This window comes from Dendrobates tinctorius, unplaced genomic scaffold, assembly GCF_039654945.1.
Source record: "Dendrobates tinctorius isolate UK_male_01 unplaced genomic scaffold, ASM3965494v1 ptg000133l, whole genome shotgun sequence".
Classification (NCBI taxonomy): domain Eukaryota; kingdom Metazoa; phylum Chordata; class Amphibia; order Anura; family Dendrobatidae; genus Dendrobates; species Dendrobates tinctorius.
In genome coordinates this window covers 19,393,302-19,413,866 of record NW_027361801.1, presented here as the reverse complement: position 1 = coordinate 19,413,866, position 20,565 = coordinate 19,393,302, and the positions used below count along the sequence as shown (strand labels likewise).

General features: G+C 48.1%; 1 protein-coding gene across 1 annotated transcript in view; it reads right to left on the bottom strand.

Moving 5' to 3' along the window:
- The window catches only part of SLC9A6 (solute carrier family 9 member A6), a 65,129-nt gene extending 45,500 nt beyond the window's left edge, over positions 1-19,629 (bottom strand). Inside the window, exons 1-4 of the mRNA XM_073543531.1 lie at positions 19,311-19,629; positions 7,342-7,541; positions 6,025-6,102; positions 4,862-4,938 (exon numbers count right to left, since the gene is read on the bottom strand). Coding sequence (XP_073399632.1) covers positions 4,862-4,938; positions 6,025-6,102; positions 7,342-7,541; positions 19,311-19,581 — 626 coding nt within the window. The 5' untranslated portion in view covers positions 19,582-19,629. The remainder of the gene's footprint in view (positions 1-4,861; positions 4,939-6,024; positions 6,103-7,341; positions 7,542-19,310) is intronic.
- Between the last annotated feature and the right edge of the window lie 936 nt (positions 19,630-20,565).

Here is a 20,565-nt window from a genome sequence, read left to right as displayed (position 1 = left end):
ACCCTCTCTATAGGATCCGTCGCCCCTGTCTTATCTTCAAAGAAAGGAAAAAAAAAACAAAAAAAAAAAACCTAGTCTGGAGCTCCAGACTGCGTGTGCCTCCATCAGACACTAAGCAAAAACTGAGTTACGCCCGGTCTGGGGGCGAGGGTGTATGCGGCGGAGGAGGAGCTAACTCTTTTTTTGTATACTTAGTGTCAGCCTCCAGACGGCAGAAGCACACACCCACAGTCTCTGTGTCCCCCAATGAGACGAAGGAGAAAACACGTTATATTATACTCACGGAGGTGGGCGGTCCGGTCCGATGGGTGTCGCCGTCCCGTCCGGCGCCTCCCTTCTTCATGCGATGATGTCCTCTTCTCCTGTAATGGCTCCGGCTCATTGCTCTGCCCTGCTCAACAATCCGACAATTAAGAGGACCCTGTTGAACCATATCTCTGACTTTTTCCATCTGAATGAGGGTTCGGTTTCTTCTCTAGCAGTTTTATGGGAAGCTCATAAGGCAGTTATGAGGGGGCACTGCATAAAGGAAGGCTGGTAACCTCACCATCAGTTGGGGCCTTGAATAGAGTTGTGGCGCTCAGAGATAAATGGAAAGATATAACATCGCACAGGATCGAAAAACTCCTTCTCTACTCTAAAGAAAAGTATTATGAAAAGGGTAACAAAGCACACATTCTTTTAGCCAGGATGTTAAAGGATAGAGCCCTAAGTTCCCATCCTCAGGCCTTGAGGGGTTCTGATGGTACGATCCACTATGATCCTGCTGTAATTTCAGATCTGTGCTATAGTTTCTATAGCAAATTATGCAACTTAGAAGATACTATATACCCAAACAAATCTGATAGAAGGGGGTATGCTGCACCAATTTCTCTCAAGCTTAACTCTACCAACTCTTCCCTCGGTAGCTTTGGAGTCTCTTAACCGGAGTGTGACGCGGGAGGAGATCGTCAACATGCTAGCTGACCTCCACTCGGGCAAGACTCCTGGTCCTGACGGGCTGACATATTTGTACTACAAAACCTTTGCAGAAGAGCTCTCCCCTCACATGGTTAATCTCTTTAACTCTTTCTTGGAGGGCTCCCCCATGCCGGAAACATTGGCCCATTCCTACTTGGTTCTTATCCCAAAGAAGGGGAAGGATCCCCTGGAGTGTTCGAACTACTGGCCAATAGCGCTGTTGAACTCTGATTTTAAGGTGTTCACTCACTTGTTGGATAATAGGTTGAACTGTTGACTCCCTCAGCTCACCAACAAGGATCAGATGGGTTTTGTTCCTAACCGGCAGGGGGGAGACAACACTAGAAGGGCCATAGATTTAATTGATGTAGCTAACAAAAATTAACTACAGTGTCTGATATTGAGTCTAGATGCGGAAAAGGCATTTGACCGCCTTAATTGATCCTTCATCTTTGAAGCCTTAAATGACTTTGGTTCTCGAGCCCCTTCCTAGCAGCTTTAAGGCTACTTTCACACATCAGTTTTTTGCCGTCAGGCAGGATCCGGCTATTTTTAGAAAAAACGGATCCGGCATAAATTTTGGAGAACTGTAGAAACGGATCCGTTTTTTTGCTGGATCCGTCTAGCAGGTTATATCTGTTTCTGGGGGCTGGCCAATTGGATCTGAGCATGCGCAGACTTAAAAAACCGGATCCGGTGGCTGGATCCGTCTTTTTCTGGATCCGGCGCATTCCGGCGCCCATAGACTTTCATTGTAGCAAAAAGCTGGAAGCGCCGGATTCGGCGTTTCCGGCTTTTTCGCCGGAGACAAAAAACGTTACAGTAGCCGTTTTTTCCAGACGCCGGAATGAGACAAGTAGCCGGATCCGGCAAAAAACGAATGAAACGCAATGCCATCCGGCGCGATCCGGCGCTAATGCAAGTCAATGGGGAAAAACTGGATCCGGCATTGCATTTTGCCGGATCCGGTTTTACAAAAAAAAGCCGGATCGCGCCTGACGGCAAAAAACTGATGTGTGAAAGAGGCCTAAGAGTACTGTACAATGCTCCCATCGCCTCAATCAAGCTCCCCTTCCATACGTCATCCCCATTTAAAGTATCGAATGGGACAGGTCTGGGTTGCCCTCTATTGCCCCCATTATATGCTTTATGTATTGAGCCGCCTGCGGCTATGATCAGGCAAAATCCGAACATTTCAGGGATAGAGGTTCAGGATAAGATGTTTAAGATCTCCTTATTTGCTGATGATGTTCTTTTGACTGACTAATTTTCATGTTACGTTGACTAATCTTTTGGATGATCTTAAAAAATATGGCGATTTGTCGTGGTATAAGTTGAACGAGTCAAAAAATGAGGTCCTCCCATTGAACATCCCCCCAGATGTACTGGATCACCTGAAATTGAATTTTAAATTCAGGTGGAGAGTTGAGAATATTCAATACTTGGGGGTTAAACTTGCTTCCTCTTACGACAACTTATATAGTTCCAATTTCCCGCCACTCCTGACTGAGTTGAAGAGATTGCTAGATAAATGGAAGTCGCTCCCGATATCATTTTTGGGTAGGATCTCCTCGCTCAAGATGTCCCTCCTCCCCAAACTACTCTATTATTTTGGGACCTTGCCAGTCAAGGTTCCCATGAGTGAGCTCAAATCTCTCCAGGCAGCTATGATGAGGTTCCTTTGGAAAGATGGTCATCATCGGATCCTAGGCGTGTCTTCGTCTCCCATAAGTCACAGGGAGGATTATCGGTCCCAGACATACCGTAACTAAATATTATTGAGCTGCTCATCTTCATAGAATCCCTTCGTGGACCTTACTTTGGGCATAAAATAAATGGACAGAAATAGAGAAGTTGTGGTTGGCCCCAATCCATCCTAATTCTTTGCTATGGTCCAAAAGGACTGTGATAATTCCGGAGCCCCTTTTGGGCCCGATTCGATTTACAAGGGAAATATGGCATACATGTATGAAGAAGTTTGATTTAGCCTCTCCAAATTCGCCTATGATTTCCTTCATTCTCCAACCCCTGTTACGAAGCAGTCTGGAACATGCAATGGCCCATCCTTGGTCCTCTGCAGGCCTATTTAGATTTGCGGATGTGGTGGACGGGGACATGCCTGGGCTGCTTTCATTTGATGAAGTTAAATCTAAATTCTATATTACTTATAAAAAATTTTTACCAGTATTTACAAATCAAGCATTTTGCCTCTTCCCTTTTTGGCTCCTCAGGAATCTCCCTCCCAACTGATTTTGAGAGGCTTTGCAGGAAGGTGACGATGACTAAAGGTTTGATTTCAGAAATCTATAAAATTCTCTGTTCCCCTCGAGACGATCGTCAGCTAAAGCATCCCTATATGAACAAATGGGAATCCATTCTGGGTAGGGAACCCCAAAATGGCATATCATTTGGGAAAAGGTGGCAAAATCTTCTATGTGTACCCTCTATAAAGAGAATTAGTGCAAGATATTAATGTTTTGGTACCACACTCCCAATCTTCTGAATAGACTGAACCCTGCGATTCCAAATGTGTGTTGGAGTTGTGGCCTGGAAAGGGGGTACACTTTCATATTTTCTGGACGTGTTCAGAGATTCAGAATTTTTGGAAGGAAGTAAGTTCATTGATTTATGCTGAAGGTGCTTTATGCTGAAGTTGGGCTAGATCCGACTATATATCTGCTAAATCTTACCCCTAGGGGAATGGGGAAAAGCTGTTACTTCACATTCTTACTGCAGCAAGATGTTTGATTGCCCTTAATTGGAGGCAGGTTTCCTCGCCGCCTTTCCTCCATCTACTTTACAGAATTAATGATATTAGACGGATGGAGTATATGACTGCGATACTCAATGCAAAGGTGGAGTCCTTTGACTCGGTCTGAGCTCCTTGGGACTACTTCTGGGCGCAAAGTTCAGAATAGATAGATATCTGACCATTGTCCTTCCCTCCTTCGGGTGCTTGCTTTCCCCCCCTTCCTCTCCCTCCCTTCTCCTTCCCAACAATGTGTCTTCTGTCTTTTTGTCTGTTCATATTAGGGTATGTGCACACATAGTTTTTTGTCTCTGCGGATTTTGTAGAGAAAACCGCAGGTAAATCCGCAGGACAAAGACATGCGGTTTATCTGCAGTTTTGCCCTGCGGTTTTACACCTCATAATGGATGAGGTGTAAAACTGCAGCGTTTCTGCACCAAACAATTGACATGCTGCGTTTTGAAAACCGAGCGGAAAAAAACGCAGCATGTGCACAGCTTTTTTTTTATTTCCATAGGAAATAAAGGTACTGTACAACGCAGCAGAATCTGCTGCGTTTCTGCAGAGCCGGAAACGCAGCAGAAACCGCAAAGTGTGCACATACCCTTAAAGTTACAACTTTGTCAAACTGCTTTAGGTTTATTTTTCAATGTGTTGGACGAGATATTGACTCTCTTTCAACTTTCTTTGTCTTTGATTGTAAAAGATGTTTGTGACCTTTTTATATTTGTCAATAACGGATGTATCATCAATAAAAATTAACAGCTTAAAAAAGAAATGTAGAATAGTTCTTCTGATTTGCAATGTTTCTTTCCTTATATGCAGGCATTGCAGGACCTTAAGAATCCATAGGTATAACCATTAGCAACTAGCTGACACTATATAAGTGGTCATAACCATGGATACCTAAGGTCCTTCAATGCCTGCACATGAGGAAAGAGACATAGCGAATCCGAAGAACTATACTACATTTCTAATTAGCGGTATTTGCTATTATTATTACTATAACACCTGCTACATATTGGGATAGGCTCTTGGAGATGGGAAGACCCCCTTTAAGTCTTCCAGAGCCTCAGATACAGAAAAATATACACCATATAATATACATTTCACTGATTTATGCAAACAAGTCTGCAGATGAGATATACATACCCAATCATAAAACAGGAAAGCACTGTTCCCAGGAAGGCGTAGGCAAGAATTGAGCCCAGGTTTCGGAAGAAATGCCTCTAGAAAGGAAGACAAAAATACGGGGGGCGCGGGGGTCATTGAGGCTGTTGTGAGATGGTCTATAAGTAAACAATCACATTTATTATGGAGATTTGTACATTGCATTGGCAATATCCTGCCCAACATGGCTCCTAATCTGTCTGTAAGGAGACCTGCCGCACAGTCCTAGCTGGAGAAGAAGGATCTTCAGTCTCCGGACAGTGATGGTGAAGATTGGGGACGTGCGGTGAAAGGGCTCGCCGAGATTTACCCATCAGATAACGCTGACATATCATAGCCACATCATTATGTAGTATGGGGGGTCCATTAAAGTACTATTCTGTCACTGTAAAGGCTTTGTGCTGCCCAATATCTGCTGAGGACCTCTCACTATACAGGGATCTGAGGATGGGTGCACACAGAAAAGAGAGCAGTGAAGTTATCTTCACACCTCAGGACAGAAAAAGAGACGCTATACACCAGAATACTACAGCTTGTCGCGATATTATCACTGAATTATGCCTGGATTGGCTATATCCTGCCGCATTGGGAAATAATCAGAGGATGGAAAAGGCCGATAATGAGCACTCCCCCAATACCAGTGCCGAAAATTCCAAGGTTTTCTGCTTTGTTGGAAAAGCTCTATGAGATGTACTCAGATCAGAACATGTTTTTTCAGAAAAGGATGGGACCTCCATGTCCCAGCAATAAAGTATTATGAAGGGGAAGAGGTAAGGAAGCCTATGGATATGTCTAATATGCCAAGATCTTTTTAAAAGCAAATGCACCAAATGTAAGGTCTCCAGGCGCAAAGTGCATAGAGAATTAGGGGTCTTACAAGCAAACTGCCTTAAAACCAGTGATGGGAGAGCGTGCTCAGCATTGGGGTGCAGGATCAAGCGGCGAGCATTGCCGAGTATCGGCTGGTGCTCAAATCAGAGAGACAAAAATTATGGAATTTGCCATTCACTTCCATTATGATCGCTACTCGAGTCGAGCACCGAGCGTTTCAATCAACACGACTTATAGCGAATCCACCACAAGTGGCCATCGGCAGCCGAGTGCAGAAGTGACATCCTCGCTGGGCGGCGGTGCTACATACTTACTCTTTTTAAGCTGTATCCTGCATAAAATATAATTGGAGGAAGAAGAATATTGAAGAAAACTTCAGGGTCAAATGTAACCTGCAAGAATAACAGAAGTAGTAAAGTTATATACAGTCTGTGCTACATTTATTACTAATAATAAAGACTTACACACAGTCACTAAATGACACCTATAACCAATGTGAGGCTGAATAAGAGGGCCGGGGAGGGCAGCTCTGATCACAAGGGAATAGTAGAGACGTCCTCTCGATAATGCTGGGGCTTTACTAGAATGCTTACCTGTCATCTCAGGTGACAGCGCGGAATAAGCTGTGTGTACACAAGGAGTGACAATATTTCTGAGCATTACAGGACCCAGTTCTCTGAAAGCTGAGCTCTGTATAAACCCACCACTAATTAGCAGCTTTCGGAGTATGAGTACACTGTGCATAGGCAGAAAGCTGTCAATCAGTGGTGGGGCAGGGTTATATAGAGCAGGAGGACTACATTGTATGAGACAACTAGTCCTCTAGTGAAAATCTCCTGCTGATAAAACACTGATATTATAGAAACTGAATCAAGCAGTCCAGTAAGTGACACATCACTGAAATCAGGATCTCTGCCCGTACATCATGCTGCTCTCAGATTACATAGCAAAAACCTTGACAGATTCCCTTTAAAACCCTTACTTGAAAGCATCACTGTGTGTGCACACGTGCGTCACTCTATACAGCTGCTTCCCTCATCCCAATCAAGAGCCTTCTATATGCAACATGTAACCTGATCCCTCAGTGAGTTGAATCGGTCTTTCAATATATACGGTAAATTCAGGAGGGAGGAGAAGAAGTGGCTCACGAGTGGAGAAATAGGCATTTTTTTCTGATATCACAAAGTTTCACTCTTGATGCAAAGTTTTCGAAACTACAGTGATTATTTAAACCTGGCTTTGCTATTTATTGGAGTCTGGCAACATGGGGGATCAGCCAATCACATTACAAATACAGTGGCTACAACTGTGTTATACTTCGGGACACTCGATGCAAGGGATCAGTGCTGCAGGCAGTTCTGCCCTAAAAGTGACAGAAACTACTACAGAACCCCCCACGGACTCCATTATAAGTCAACAGAAAAGTTTCCAGCCTGCAGCTATGTATATTAGGAGTGAGCAGGCTACTTCATGGAGGAGGGTGCAGGCACAGTGAGCTCCTCTATGACCTGAATCACGTGGCTGACATTGCACAAACAATGCTGTAAAGCTGATCCCGCTACTGATAAATCTGCAATTTAGGTTCTGACATTGAATTTGTCCAATACTCCGGCTGTTAGTGGGGATCTCACCTTCCGGAGCATTTCATTGTCCTGCAGATTGTTAACCTCCTGGGAGCTGATTTCTCCTTTCAGGGTGTACTCGTAGAAGGTGCCGCTGACATTCACCAGCAGCGTGGCCGGGGTCGTTTGCTGCTCGCAGCTTATGGTTACGTTGTTGGCGTCACTCGTAATGTGCACTCCGTATCGCAACACCACCCCGACAACCAGACCTGGAAAACAGAGAAAAAATTCCATGAACAAACAAGGATTAACTAGATCCAGACAGACCCATATTACCCCTTTTGTCATCAGTCACATTTTCAGGTTTTTGGGGCTCCCCCCTCTCCATTTCAATAACTGCACATACATTGTTTCCTCCCCTTCTTCCCCGAGCCATAACTTTTTAATTTTTCTGTCCCTTTAGACATATGACGGCTTGCTTTTTGCACAACAAGTTGTATTTTTCTAATAACGCCGTCCATTTTACCACAAAGTGTAATAGAAAAGCGGAAAAAACTCTGATTTTGATGAAATTGCAACAAGAAAGAAAAACAATCCTGACATCACTTTGCTTTTTAGGGAATTGTTTTTAAGGCATACTGTGTGTGATAAAACTGACCTCGCGGTATGATTCTGCTCATCAGTACGATTACAGCAATACCAAACAGGTCCAGTACTTTTATGGTGAAAAAAAAAACATCAGAAATAAAAAATTTTTTCCGAGACCAGTAACGTTTTCATTTTTCGGTCGATGGAGCTGTGTTATGGCTTATTTTTTGCGGGCTGAAATGACGTTTTTAGTGATACAATTTTGGGATAGATATGACTTTTTGATCGCTTGTTACAGCATTTTTTGTATTGTTGCAGTGACCCAAAAACACAATTTTTGAGCTTTGAATTTTTTTCTGTTTACAAATCGGGTTACCGTAATTATTTTTATATTTCAATATATGGGACTTTTCTGAACACGGCAATACCACACTTTTTTCTAACTATCTTTATTTTTAATGGGGTGATTTTAACTTATATATTCTTGCACTTTTTTTTATTTACTTTTCACTGTATTTATTAGTCCCCTTTGGGGACTTGAACCTGCAATTGTATGATCGCATGTGCTATATACAGCAATAGCATACTATTGCGGCATATAATATAAATCACAAACTCCTTTGAAGCCTGGGCACAGGATGGATTTTAAGGGAGCTGCATAATGATAAACATGGAGGTCTTCAACAGACCCCTAGCTGTCATAGCTAGCCATCAGTGCGCAGATATAGGGTTAATCTGCAGGCTAATAATGTTACAACGCTGAATGGGTGCATCACTGTAAGTGCGGCAACTGGGAGAAAATTAATTTATTCCCCCAAGGAGCATAGGGTCGGTGCGGCGAGCGAGTGCAGTCACCGGTCACTAGACTGTGCGCACGCCCGGCACTTTGATTGACAGCTTGCTGTGCACAGATGTGGATCACGCTAGCAATCAAAGTGCGGTGGCAAGCTTACAGCCACTGTTCACACTATACTTCTTGCACAGCATTGGTGTGTGGTGATCAACAGCTGTGGGCACAAATGTCAGAGGGACCCCAACTACAGGAGATTGAAAATTAGCACATAGGGACGGGTTGTCCACTGCTAACATGTCGGGCAATGCTAAATAAGACATCACAGTGAGCTCCTTAGGGAAATCACATGAGAATAACCTCTAGGCAAACTCACAATTACTTTAAAAGTTAGAAATGGAAAAGATATGACCACGCCGGAAGAGGGGATAGGTGGAAAAACAACTTCTACTCAGACAACAGCGTTCCACCACTTAACAAAATACAATGAGATCAGCTGTCAGCCAATATAGCCGACAGGACTGAACGCCGGCACAGCCCAGCAATCCGCAACTCTGCTAGTGCCGGGAGCGGCCAGAGAAAAGAGAATGGCATAGAGGCCCCCACAAGACACAAAATATAGTCGGGGGGTCCGCTGCTCATTCTAAGCCGCACCTCGTACCGCTGATGGCCGGCTGCACTGATAATCCCACCATACAGCATGCTTCCCCTGCTCCAAAATTGCTGCAGTGTCAGAAGGTAAAAATAAGAATAATTGTGCTAAGTACCAAGAGAAGCTTTATAGGTGCCAAATGGATGGAAGAGGAGCCGTGAAAACACCTCAGGCCTGGTACAGGAAGGTGCGGGCTCTCTCCTTGGCCACTTTGACCATGACAAGCGCCGTACTGTCAAAGTTCACCCTATTCCGATGCTAAATGCTGTTGTTGCAAAGCACAAGTCCACAAGATTTCTGGCAATTTGCAAACAGAAGAACAAGCAACTCAGGTTCCAAGTATTTTCCCACTCTTTGACCATTTTGGAAAATGAACATTGCGACCAAGAAGCACGGGTACGTGCTCTTCCCCTGCATAATCTTCCTGCTCCTTGGGAATATGGCACCTACTGATTCTGCAGCCTTTCCCCATCTGCCCTTGTCAAGGGAACGCGTCATGTCCAGACCAGAAATGCTATTTACCAGCAGATACAGAGTTAATCTGGAGGTAAGAATCGCTAATGTCAGACGCATGTCCTTCCTTATGGAGGGTGTTCCCGAGAGAAGATCTGAGCTCTGTGGACAGGAGTTGGCTTTATGAAACAAACTCTTTACCCCTTTAATTAAGTGTATTATCGACAACAGAAAGAACAATAGTACATGTGTTAAAGAAGTTTTCAAACTTTGGGAGAGTTTGGAAAGTCTCCATAACACAAATCTGAGCCATCGCACTGATGAGGTACAGTAATTTTGTTTTCATTATGAAACTTAGGGGATTTCCATGAGTTTGGCTACAGGAATAAACACAGCTCAGGTTTGGCAGGATAAATTGTGTATTTATATTGGGGGTAATGATAATTCCCGCCCATATGTTCTATTAGGGGGGAATCCCTCTTTACGTATCAAAAATGAAAGCCACTCTGGCGCACCTGGCACTTGTAGTGCCACATTTTACCCACAACAGCGCAGATGGAGGGAAAAAAACTGATCACCAGGGGATAGAGAAGACCGACAACATAGATCAGATGCCAGCTTTTCTAACGCGCTCATAGGCTTCACTTATAATATGTACACGAAGCTTCTGAAGACACAAATATGTTTAAAGCACTTAAAGTGAATCTGTCAGCAGGACAGCATGAGGTAGTGACTAAAACACAGATATCAACAATGGGTCACTTATCAGGCTGTGTGCTGTGGTGTACTTACAATGAACATTTTATCACCAGGACATTATCATTGTCTAGACTAGCTGGCACATGCTTAATAGTCCGACACCGCCCCCTCCTGTGATAAACAGCTCACTGACAATAGACAATGTACATAGAGAGCCTGGTGTTCGTGGGGTTAGCTTTCTCAGCTTTGCTGCATTCTACATCTCATAACTCTCACTGTGTCACAACTGCTGCACCCAGTAAACTAAGTGATACTATGCTGGAATCAGGGTCTCTTCCTCTACATCATGCTGCTCTCAGATGAGGTAGCAAAAACCAGCAGACCGATTTCCTTTAATATGCTGTGCACTGAACCAAAGGTGTTTTTTAGGCCCAGTAGCCTGACACACTGAATCTCACAAAGCGGTATAGAGAACACAGCCACTGGTGTATGGGGGGAGATGGTACATACTTTTGAGTAAATTATCACACATAGAAAAAAATAACTGGTACTTCTTTGGGTGGGGTTTACCAGGATTAACTGGGATGGTTCCATTAAGACAACCACAGGCGAGAAGTAGAGAGAAGACAGCCTCCTGCCCTACTGGACTTGGCACGGCCATGTTTTACAGAACAGGTGTCCACTTGCACAAAGTGAGTAGCAGAAATAAAATGATTTGCCAAGTTTAATGCCATTGGCTTATGCCGACGACCCTAGTTTATAAGCCCTAATAGCGCATTTCAACCTTAAACAGGGGTTCTCTCCTTGGGACCCACCTTCTAAGAGCCACAAGAGCTGGCAGAACAGAGACATCCTTCATCTCAATGACCGTTATGTAATACTAAGGGCGCAATACATACGGTACATTTTTTGGGTCATTTTTCTTTTTCATATCTTGTGGGATCCGTTGCCTCTTTTTGGGGACAAATTATTAAAAATGTTACATGAATGTGCCAAATAAAAAATGTTCTGTATTTTGTCATTAACCTTTTTTTGAGAAAAAAGTCCCTAAATGATATCAAATTTGCAAAAAATGCAGGCGTATATAAAATAACTCTGGGGTAGTAGATGGGGGGGCTGTCACAGCTGACGACTCAGCCAAATCATCTGGAAATCCCAATCCCTGGTCACAATTAAACAGGCAAACGCATAAAATAGTCTTTTAAAAAGGCACAAATTAAAGAAAAGTATATGGTGCAAATGAAAAACATCAAAAACTGCACAAAAAATAGTGCAAATGCAGTAATGAATTGGGCCGTACGTGCTTCCTGCGGCACTTGCCACCACTGGTTAGGGGGTCCCACTGTGCAGTATGCTGGTGTTCCCGTCGGTCTGATGGCTATGGCTGCTTCTTTTTGAGGGGGTTGATACAGAGTTGGGACAAGCTTTACGGGTCGGGGGCTGATAGGCAGCTTTCTGGTGAATATTCACCCACAAGTAGACTGACAAGAAACACGTGAAATGGAAACTATCAAGAGATTGTACTGTTGACTCTAAGTCAGAGAACAATGACGTCCTTTATTGTAAGATAAGTTAACATACACACATAGAGCCCTGGATTGTGTGAAGGCTATGTACCATGTACACATCCAGAAACGCTTTCATATTCTCCTGCATATCTATATATATAAAATTGAATGTGTGTGTGTGTTTGTGTGTAACACCAACCAATCACGAAACATCTTTCATTTGACCAGAGCTGTTTAAAAGAAGCTGAGCTGGGATTGGTTGCTATGAGCAACAGTTTTCCTTGCATCCAATCACTAAGCATATTTCGTTTCACCAGAGCTGTTTAAAAGAAGCTGAGCTGTGATTGGTTACTATGAGCAACAGCTTTCCCACTCGACAACACCTCAGCAGACACTGACTGAGTGGGAGAAATCTAGCATCCCCGGGAACATAAGCTCCCAGCCATTGTCTGCCCCTCAGAAAGGAGCAGAGAGCACATGAAAGAAATGAATTCCCCCTCCTGTGGCCATATACCCATCACACATCCTCCCTCTTAAAGGGATCTCCGGTATGGAAGTCAGGGCAAATCCCTCAGCGCTCTGATTCTGACCCCAGGCCTCTCATAATGGGATCATTGGTATGGAAGTTAGGGCAAATCCATCCAGCGCATTGGTTTTGACCCCATGCCTCTCTTAAAGGGATCCCCGGTATAGAAGTTAGGACCATTCCACTCAGCTCTGTGGTTCTGACCCCAGGGTCTCTTAAAGGGATCATTGGTATGGAAGTTATGGCAATTCCACTAAGCGCTCTGGTTCTGACCCCAGGGTCTCTTAAAGGGATCCCAGGTATGGAAGTGAGGGCAAATCCACTCTGCGCTTTGGTACTGACCCCAGGCCTCTCTTAGAGGGATCGCCGGTATGGAAGTTAGGGTAAATCCCTCAGCGATCTGATTCTCACCCCAGGCCTCTATTAAAGGGATCATTGGTATGGAAGTCAGGGCATATCCACTCAGAGCTCTGGTTCTGACGTCAGGCCTCTCATAAAGGGATCCCCGGTATGGAAGTTAGGACCGTTCCACTCAGCACTCTGGTTCTGACCCCAGGCTGATGTGTGATATTAGGGGTAGTAGTCCGGTGGCTCTGGCTGACGGGATGATGTGGGATATTAGGGGTAGTAGTCTGGTGGCTCTGGCTGACGGCATGATATGGGATATTAGGTGTAGTAGTCCGGCGACTGTGACAGGATGATGTGAGATATTAGAGGTAGTAGTCCGGTGGCTCTGACAGAATGATGTGGGACATTAGGGGTAGTAGTCCGGTGGCTCTGCTGGGATGATGTGGAATATTAATGGTAGTCCTGGCGGCTGTGACGGGATGATGTGGGATATTAGGGGTAGTAGTTCGGTGGCTCTGGCTGACGGTATGATGTGGGATATTAGGGGTAGTAGTCTGGTGGCTCTGGCAGATGGGATGATGTGGGATATTAGGGGTAGTAATCCGGTGGCTCTGACGGGATGATGTGGGATATTAGGGGTAGTAGTCCGGCGGCTGTGACAGGATGATGTGGGATATTAGGGGTAGCATTCTGGTGGCTCTGGCGGAATGATGTGGGATATTAGGGGTAGTAGTCCAGTGGCTCTGATGGGATGATGTGGAATATTAATGGTAGTCCGGCGGCTGTGACGGGATGATGTTGGATATTAGTGGTAGTTGTCCGGTGGCTCTGGCTAACGGGATGATGTGGGATATTAGGGGTAGTAGTCTGGTGGCTCTGGCTGACGGGATGATGTGGGATATTAGGGGTAGTAGTCCGGTGGCTCTGGCTGACGGGATGATGTTGGATATTAGTGGTAGTTGTCCGGTGGCTCTGGCTGACGGGATGATGTTGGATATTAGTGGTAGTTGTCCGGTGGCTCTGTCTAACTTGATGATGTGGGATATTAGTGGTAGTAGTCCGGTGTCTCTGGCTGACGGGATGATGTGGGATATTAGGGGTAGTAGACCGGTGGCTCTGGCTGACGGGACGATGTGGGATATTAGGGGTAGTAGTCCGGTAGCTCTGGCTGACGGGATGATGTGGGATATTAGGGGTAGTAGTCCGGCGGCTGTGACGGGATGATGTGGGATATTAGGGGTAGTAGTCCAGTGGCTCTGATGGGATGATGTGGAATATTAATGGTAGTCCGGCGGCTGTGACGGGATGATGTTGGATATTAGTGGTAGTTGTCCGGTGGCTCTGGCTAACGGGATGATGTGGGATATTAGGGGTAGTAGTCTGGTGGCTCTGGCTGATGGGATGATGTGGGATATTAGGGGTAGTAGTCCGGTGGCTCTGGCTGACGGGATGATGTTGGATATTAGTGGTAGTTGTCCGGTGGCTCTGGCTGACGGGATGATGTTGGATATTAGTGGTAGTTGTCCGGTGGCTCTGGCTGACGGGATGATGTTGGATATTAGTGGTAGTTGTCCGGTGGCTCTGTCTAACGGGATGATGTGGGATATTAGTGGTAGTAGTCTGGTGTCTCTGGCTGACGGGATGATGTGGGATATTAGGGGTAGTAGACCGGTGGCTCTGGCTGACGGGACGATGTGGGATATTAGGGGTAGTAGTCCGGTAGCTCTGGCTGACGGGATGATGTGGGATATTAGGGGTAGTAGTCCGGCGGCTGTGACGGGATGATGTGGGATATTAGGGGTAGTAGTCCAGTGGCTCTGATGGGATGATGTGGAATATTAATGGTAGTCCGGCGGCTGTGACGGGATGATGTTGGATATTAGTGGTAGTTGTCCGGTGGCTCTGGCTAACGGGATGATGTGGGATATTAGGGGTAGTAGTCTGGTGGCTCTGGCTGATGGGATGATGTGGGATATTAGGGGTAGTAGTCCGGTGGCTCTGGCTGACGGGATGATGTTGGATATTAGTGGTAGTTGTCCGGTGGCTCTGGCTGACGGGATGATGTTGGATATTAGTGGTAGTTGTCCGGTGGCTCTGGCTGACGGGATGATGTGGGATATTAGGGGTAGTAGTCCGGTGGCTCTGGCTGACGGGATGATGTTGGATATTAGTGGTAGTTGTCCGGTGGCTCTGTCTAACGGGATGATGTGGGATATTAGTGGTAGTAGTCTGGTGTCTCTGGCTGACGGGATGATGTGGGATATTAGGGGTAGTAGACCGGTGGCTCTGGCTGACGGGACGATGTGGGATATTAGGGGTAGTAGTCCGGTAGCTCTGGCTGACGGTATGATGTGGGATATTAGGGGTAGTTGTCCGGTGGCTCTGGCTGACGGGACGATGTGGGATATTAGGGGTAGTAGTCCGGTAGCTCTGGCTGACGGGATGATCTGGGATATTAGGGGTAGTAGTCCGGTAGCTCTGGCTGACGGGATGATGTGGGATATTAGGGGTAGTAGTCCGGCGGCTGTGACGGGATGATGTGGGATATTAGTGGTAGTTGTCCGGTGGCTCTGGCTGACGGGACGATGTGGGACATTAGGGGTAGTAGCCCGGCGGTTCTGGCTGACGGGACGATGTGGGATATTAGGGGTAGTAGTCCGGCGGCTCTGACGGGATGATGTGGGATATTAGTGGTAGTTGTCTGGTGGCTCTGGCTGACGGGATGATGTGGGATATTAGGGGTAGTAGTCCGGCGGCTCTGGCTGACGGGATGATGTGGGATATTAGGGGTAGTAGTCCGGCGGCTCTGGCTGACGGGATGATGTGGAACATTAGGGGTAGTAGTCCGGTGGCTCTGGCTGATGGGATGATGTGGGATATTAGGGGTAGTAGTCTGGTGTCTCTGGCTGACGGGATGATGTGGGATATTAGGGGTAGTAGTCTGGTGTCTCTGGCTGACGGGATGATGTGGGATATTAGGGGTAGCAGTCCGGTAGCTCTGGCTGACGGGATGATGTGGGATATTATAGTGAATGTGGCTATGCGGAGTGAGCGGGGCTATACACTCAGCTTTATAATCATAATTTGCTATAACTAACCGCAGTTAGTTACTATGCCCGGGCAGCGCCGGGATTCTTCAGCTAGTATAAAATAATGCACATAAGGGTTTACCGTTTTGTGTCCACAGCTCCAAAGCAAACGATGGATCTCCATGGTAACAGATAAAAGCTGTGCAGTCTCATCCTGCAGCTATATTACCATCTATCGATCTTTTGCTTCTGGGCGTGCTTACTAAATTAGCCCAAAGGAGGGGACAAATGGAAGAAAGTAGAAGTATACAGGAAGACACTGCAGACATATCTTTGCGGTCTGTTACCACGGAGATGCATTGGCTGCAGAGAAGCTGCAGAAACAAAACAGTGAGAAATGTAGAAGATCCTGGAGTAAATTGTATCATTTTTCAATTCAGATGTTTAGGAATAATGTGGCTGTGAAGGTGAATACAGCAGGCTTGACCAGAACCCTGCGGATCTCCTACTACCTGCGGCGTCCATGGCTCCTCTTCTTAACTTTTTCAATCTTTTTGTCTTTTAAATAAACTTATCCCCTCCACAAACACTACTTACATGTAGATATAGGGTTGAAAGCTTGTGTAGCCAGCAGCGGTTACAGGAGGAAAATGAACTTATATCTCCCTGGAGTGTCAATTCGACAACTGTGGCTGGCGTGTATTATTTCAGGAGGACCTGTGGCCGGCGTGTGTTATTACAGGAGGACCTGTGGCCGGCGTGTGTTATTACAGGAGGACCTGTGGCCGGCGTGTGTTATTACAGGAGGACCTGTGGCCGGCGTGTGTTATTACAGGAGGACCTGTGGCCGGCGTGTGTTATTACAGGAGAACCTGTGGCCGGCGTGTGTTATTACAGGAGGACCTGCGGCCGGCGTGTGTTATTACAGGAGGACCTGCGGCCGGCGTGTGTTATTACAGGAGGACCTGCGGCCGGCGTGTGTTATTACAGGAGGACCTGCGGCCGGCGTGTGTTATTACAGGAGGACCTGCGGCCGGCGTGTGTTATTACAGGAGGACCTGCGGCCGGCGTGTGTTATTACAGGAGGACCTGCGGCCGGCGTGTGTTATTACAGGAGGACCTGTGGCCGGAGTGTGTTATTACAGGAGGACCTGTGGCCGGCGTGTGTTATTACAGGAGGACCTGTGGCCGGCGTGTGTTATTACAGGAGGACCTGTGGCCGGCGTGTATTATTACAGGACGACGTGGGGCCGGCGTGTGTTATTACAGGAGGACCTGTGGCCGGCGTGTATTATTACAGGACGACGTGGGGCCGGCGTGTTATTACAGGAGGACCTGCGAGTTACGACCGGCGTGTGTTATTACAGGAGGACCTGCGGCCGGCGTGTGTTATTACAGGAGGACCTGCGGCCGGCGTGTGTTATTACAGGAGGACCTGCGGCCGGCGTGTGTTATTACAGGAGGACCTGCGGCCGGCGTGTGTTATTACAGGAGGACCTGCGGCCGGCGTGTGTTATTACAGGAGGACCTGCGGCCGGCGTGTGTTATTACAGGAGGACCTGCGGCCGGCGTGTGTTATTACAGGAGGACCTGCGGCCGGCGTGTGTTATTACAGGAGGACCTGCGGCCGGCGTGTGTTATTACAGGAGGACCTGCGGCCGGCGTGTGTTATTACAGGAGGACCTGCGGCCGGCGTGTGTTATTACAGGAGGACCTGCGGCCGGCGTGTGTTATTACAGGAGGACCTGCGGCCGGCGTGTGTTATTACAGGAGGACCTGCGGCCGGCGTGTGTTATTACAGGAGGACCTGCGGCCGGCGTGTGTTATTACAGGAGGACCTGCGGCCGGAGTGTGTTATTACAGGAGGACCTGCGGCCGGAGTGTGTTATTACAGGAGGACCTGTGGCCGGCGTGTGTTATTACAGGAGGACCTGTGGCCGGCGTGTGTTATTACAGGAGGACCTGTGGCCGGCGTGTGTTATTACAGGAGGACCTGTGGCCGGCGTGTATTATTACAGGACGACGTGGGGCCGGCGTGTGTTATTACAGGAGGACCTGTGGCCGGCGTGTATTATTACAGGACGACGTGGGGCCGGCGTGTTATTACAGGAGGACCTGCGAGTTACGACCGGCGTGTGTTATTACAGGAGGACCTGCGGCCGGCGTGTGTTATTACAGGAGGACCTGCGGCCGGCGTGTGTTATTACAGGAGGACCTGCGGCCGGCGTGTGTTATTACAGGAGGACCTGCGGCCGGCGTGTGTTATTACAGGAGGACCTGCGGCAGGCGTGTGTTATTACAGGAGGACCTGCGGCCGGCGTGTGTTATTACAGGAGGACCTGCGGCCGGCGTGTGTTATTACAGGAGGACCTGCGGCCGGCGTGTGTTATTACAGGAGGACCTGCGGCCGGCGTGTGTTATTACAGGAGGACCTGCGGCCGGCGTGTGCTATTACAGGAGGACCTGCGGCCGGCGTGTGCTATTACAGGAGGACCTGCGGCCGGCGTGTGCTATTACAGGAGGACCTGCGGCCGGCGTGTGCTATTACAGGAGGACCTGCGGCCGGCGTGTGCTATTACAGGAGGACCTGCGGCCGGCGTGTGCTATTACAGGAGGACCTGCGGCCGGCGTGTGCTATTACAGGAGGACCTGCGGCCGGCGTGTGCTATTACAGGAGGACCTGCGGCCGGCGTGTGTTATTACAGGAGGACCTGCGGCCGGCGTGTGTTATTACAGGAGGACCTGCGGCCGGCGTGTGTTATTACAGGAGGACCTGCGGCCGGCGTGTGTTATTACAGGAGGACCTGCGGCCGGCGTGTGTTATTACAGGAGGACCTGCGGCCGGCGTGTGTTATTACAGGAGGACCTGCGGCCGGCGTGTTATTACAGGAGGACCTGCGGCCGGCGTGTGTTATTACAGGAGGACCTGCGGCCGGCGTGTGTTATTACAGGAGGACCTGCGGCCGGCGTGTGTTATTACAGGAGGACCTGCGGCCGGCGTGTGTTATTACAGGAGGACCTGCGGCCGGCGTGTGTTATTACAGGAGGACCTGCGGCCGGCGTGTGTTATTACAGGAGGACCTGCGGCCGGCGTGTGTTATTACAGGAGGACCTGCGGCCGGCGTGTGTTATTACAGGAGGACCTGTGGCCGGCGTGTGTTATTACAGGAGGACCTGTGGCCGGCGTGTGCTATTACAGGAGGACCTGTGGCCGGCGTGTGTTATTACAGGAGGACCTGTGGTCAGGGCCCGGTGTTGCTCCCATACTATACATATCTGTAGCACAGGCCATGCACAGCACTTGCCCCTGGGTCTGCAGTCACTGCCCGTCACCTCCATTGTCTGGTGTGAGTGCAGGGGCATGACGCCTGGCAGGAGTGGTGGCAGTGACTGACCCTCCATCGTCGCCCCCCTCCTGCACTGCCCCACCCGGGCTGGCACCTACCATAGATCATGGCCAAGCCAGTCTCATGGAGGAAGCGAAACCTGCGGTGCTTGAACAGCCAGATGGTGAGGATGGTGAGGGTGAGCAGCAGGATGAAGATCAGCAGGTTGGTACTGTCTAGGCGGTGAATGGCCTCCACCTGCTTCTCCGTCACGATATCCTCCATGGCGCTGTCCTCTGCCCAACACAGACCTATAATAAACAATAAGGGCACTGCTAGCCAGGCACCCGTGCACCGAGAGCCCGGCACCACCGGACCGCACGGCGCCATGACAGGGGCCGGTCTGCCTGGCAGAGTCCTCCCAGAAATGAGTCAAAGAGCAGCAGCTGCCGCCACCTACTGGAGGAGGAGAGGCCCAGCAGCCAGCACCGGTGCCCGCAGTACAGTCACCGCACACCAGGGAGTATACACTGGATACAGTCACCGCACACCGGGGAGTATACCCTGTATATAGTCACTGCACACCAGGGAGTATACAGTCACCGCACACCAGGGAGTATGCACTGGATACAGTCACCGCACACCGGGGAGTATACACTGTATACAGTCACCGCACACCGGGGAGTATACACTGTATACAGTCACCGCACACCGGGGAGTATACACTGTATACAGTCACCGCACACCAGGGAGTATACACTGGATACAGTCACCGCACACCGGGGAGTATACACTGTATATAGTCACCGCACACCAGGGAGTATACACTGGATACAGTCACCGCACACCGGGGAGTATACACTGTATATAGTCACCGCACACCAGGGAGTATACACTGGATACAGTCACCGCACACCAGGGAGTATACACTGGATACAGTCACCGCACACCGGGGAGTATACACTGTATATAGTCACCGCACACCAGGGAGTATACACTGGATACAGTCACCGCACATCGGGGAGTATACACTGGATACAGTCACCGCACACCGGGGAGTATACCCCGTATACAGTCACCGCACACCGGGGAGTATACCCTGTATACAGTCACCGCACACCATGGAGTATACACTGTATATAGTCACCGCACACCAGGGAGTATACACTGTATATAGTCACCGCACACCAGGGAGTATACCCTGTATACAGTCACCGCACACCAGGGAGTATACACTGTATACAGTCACCGCACACCAGGGAGTATACACTGTATACAGTCACCGCACACCGGGGAGTATACCCTGTATACAGTCACCGCACACCGGGGAGTATACCCTGTATACAGTCACAGCACACCGGGGAGTATACACTG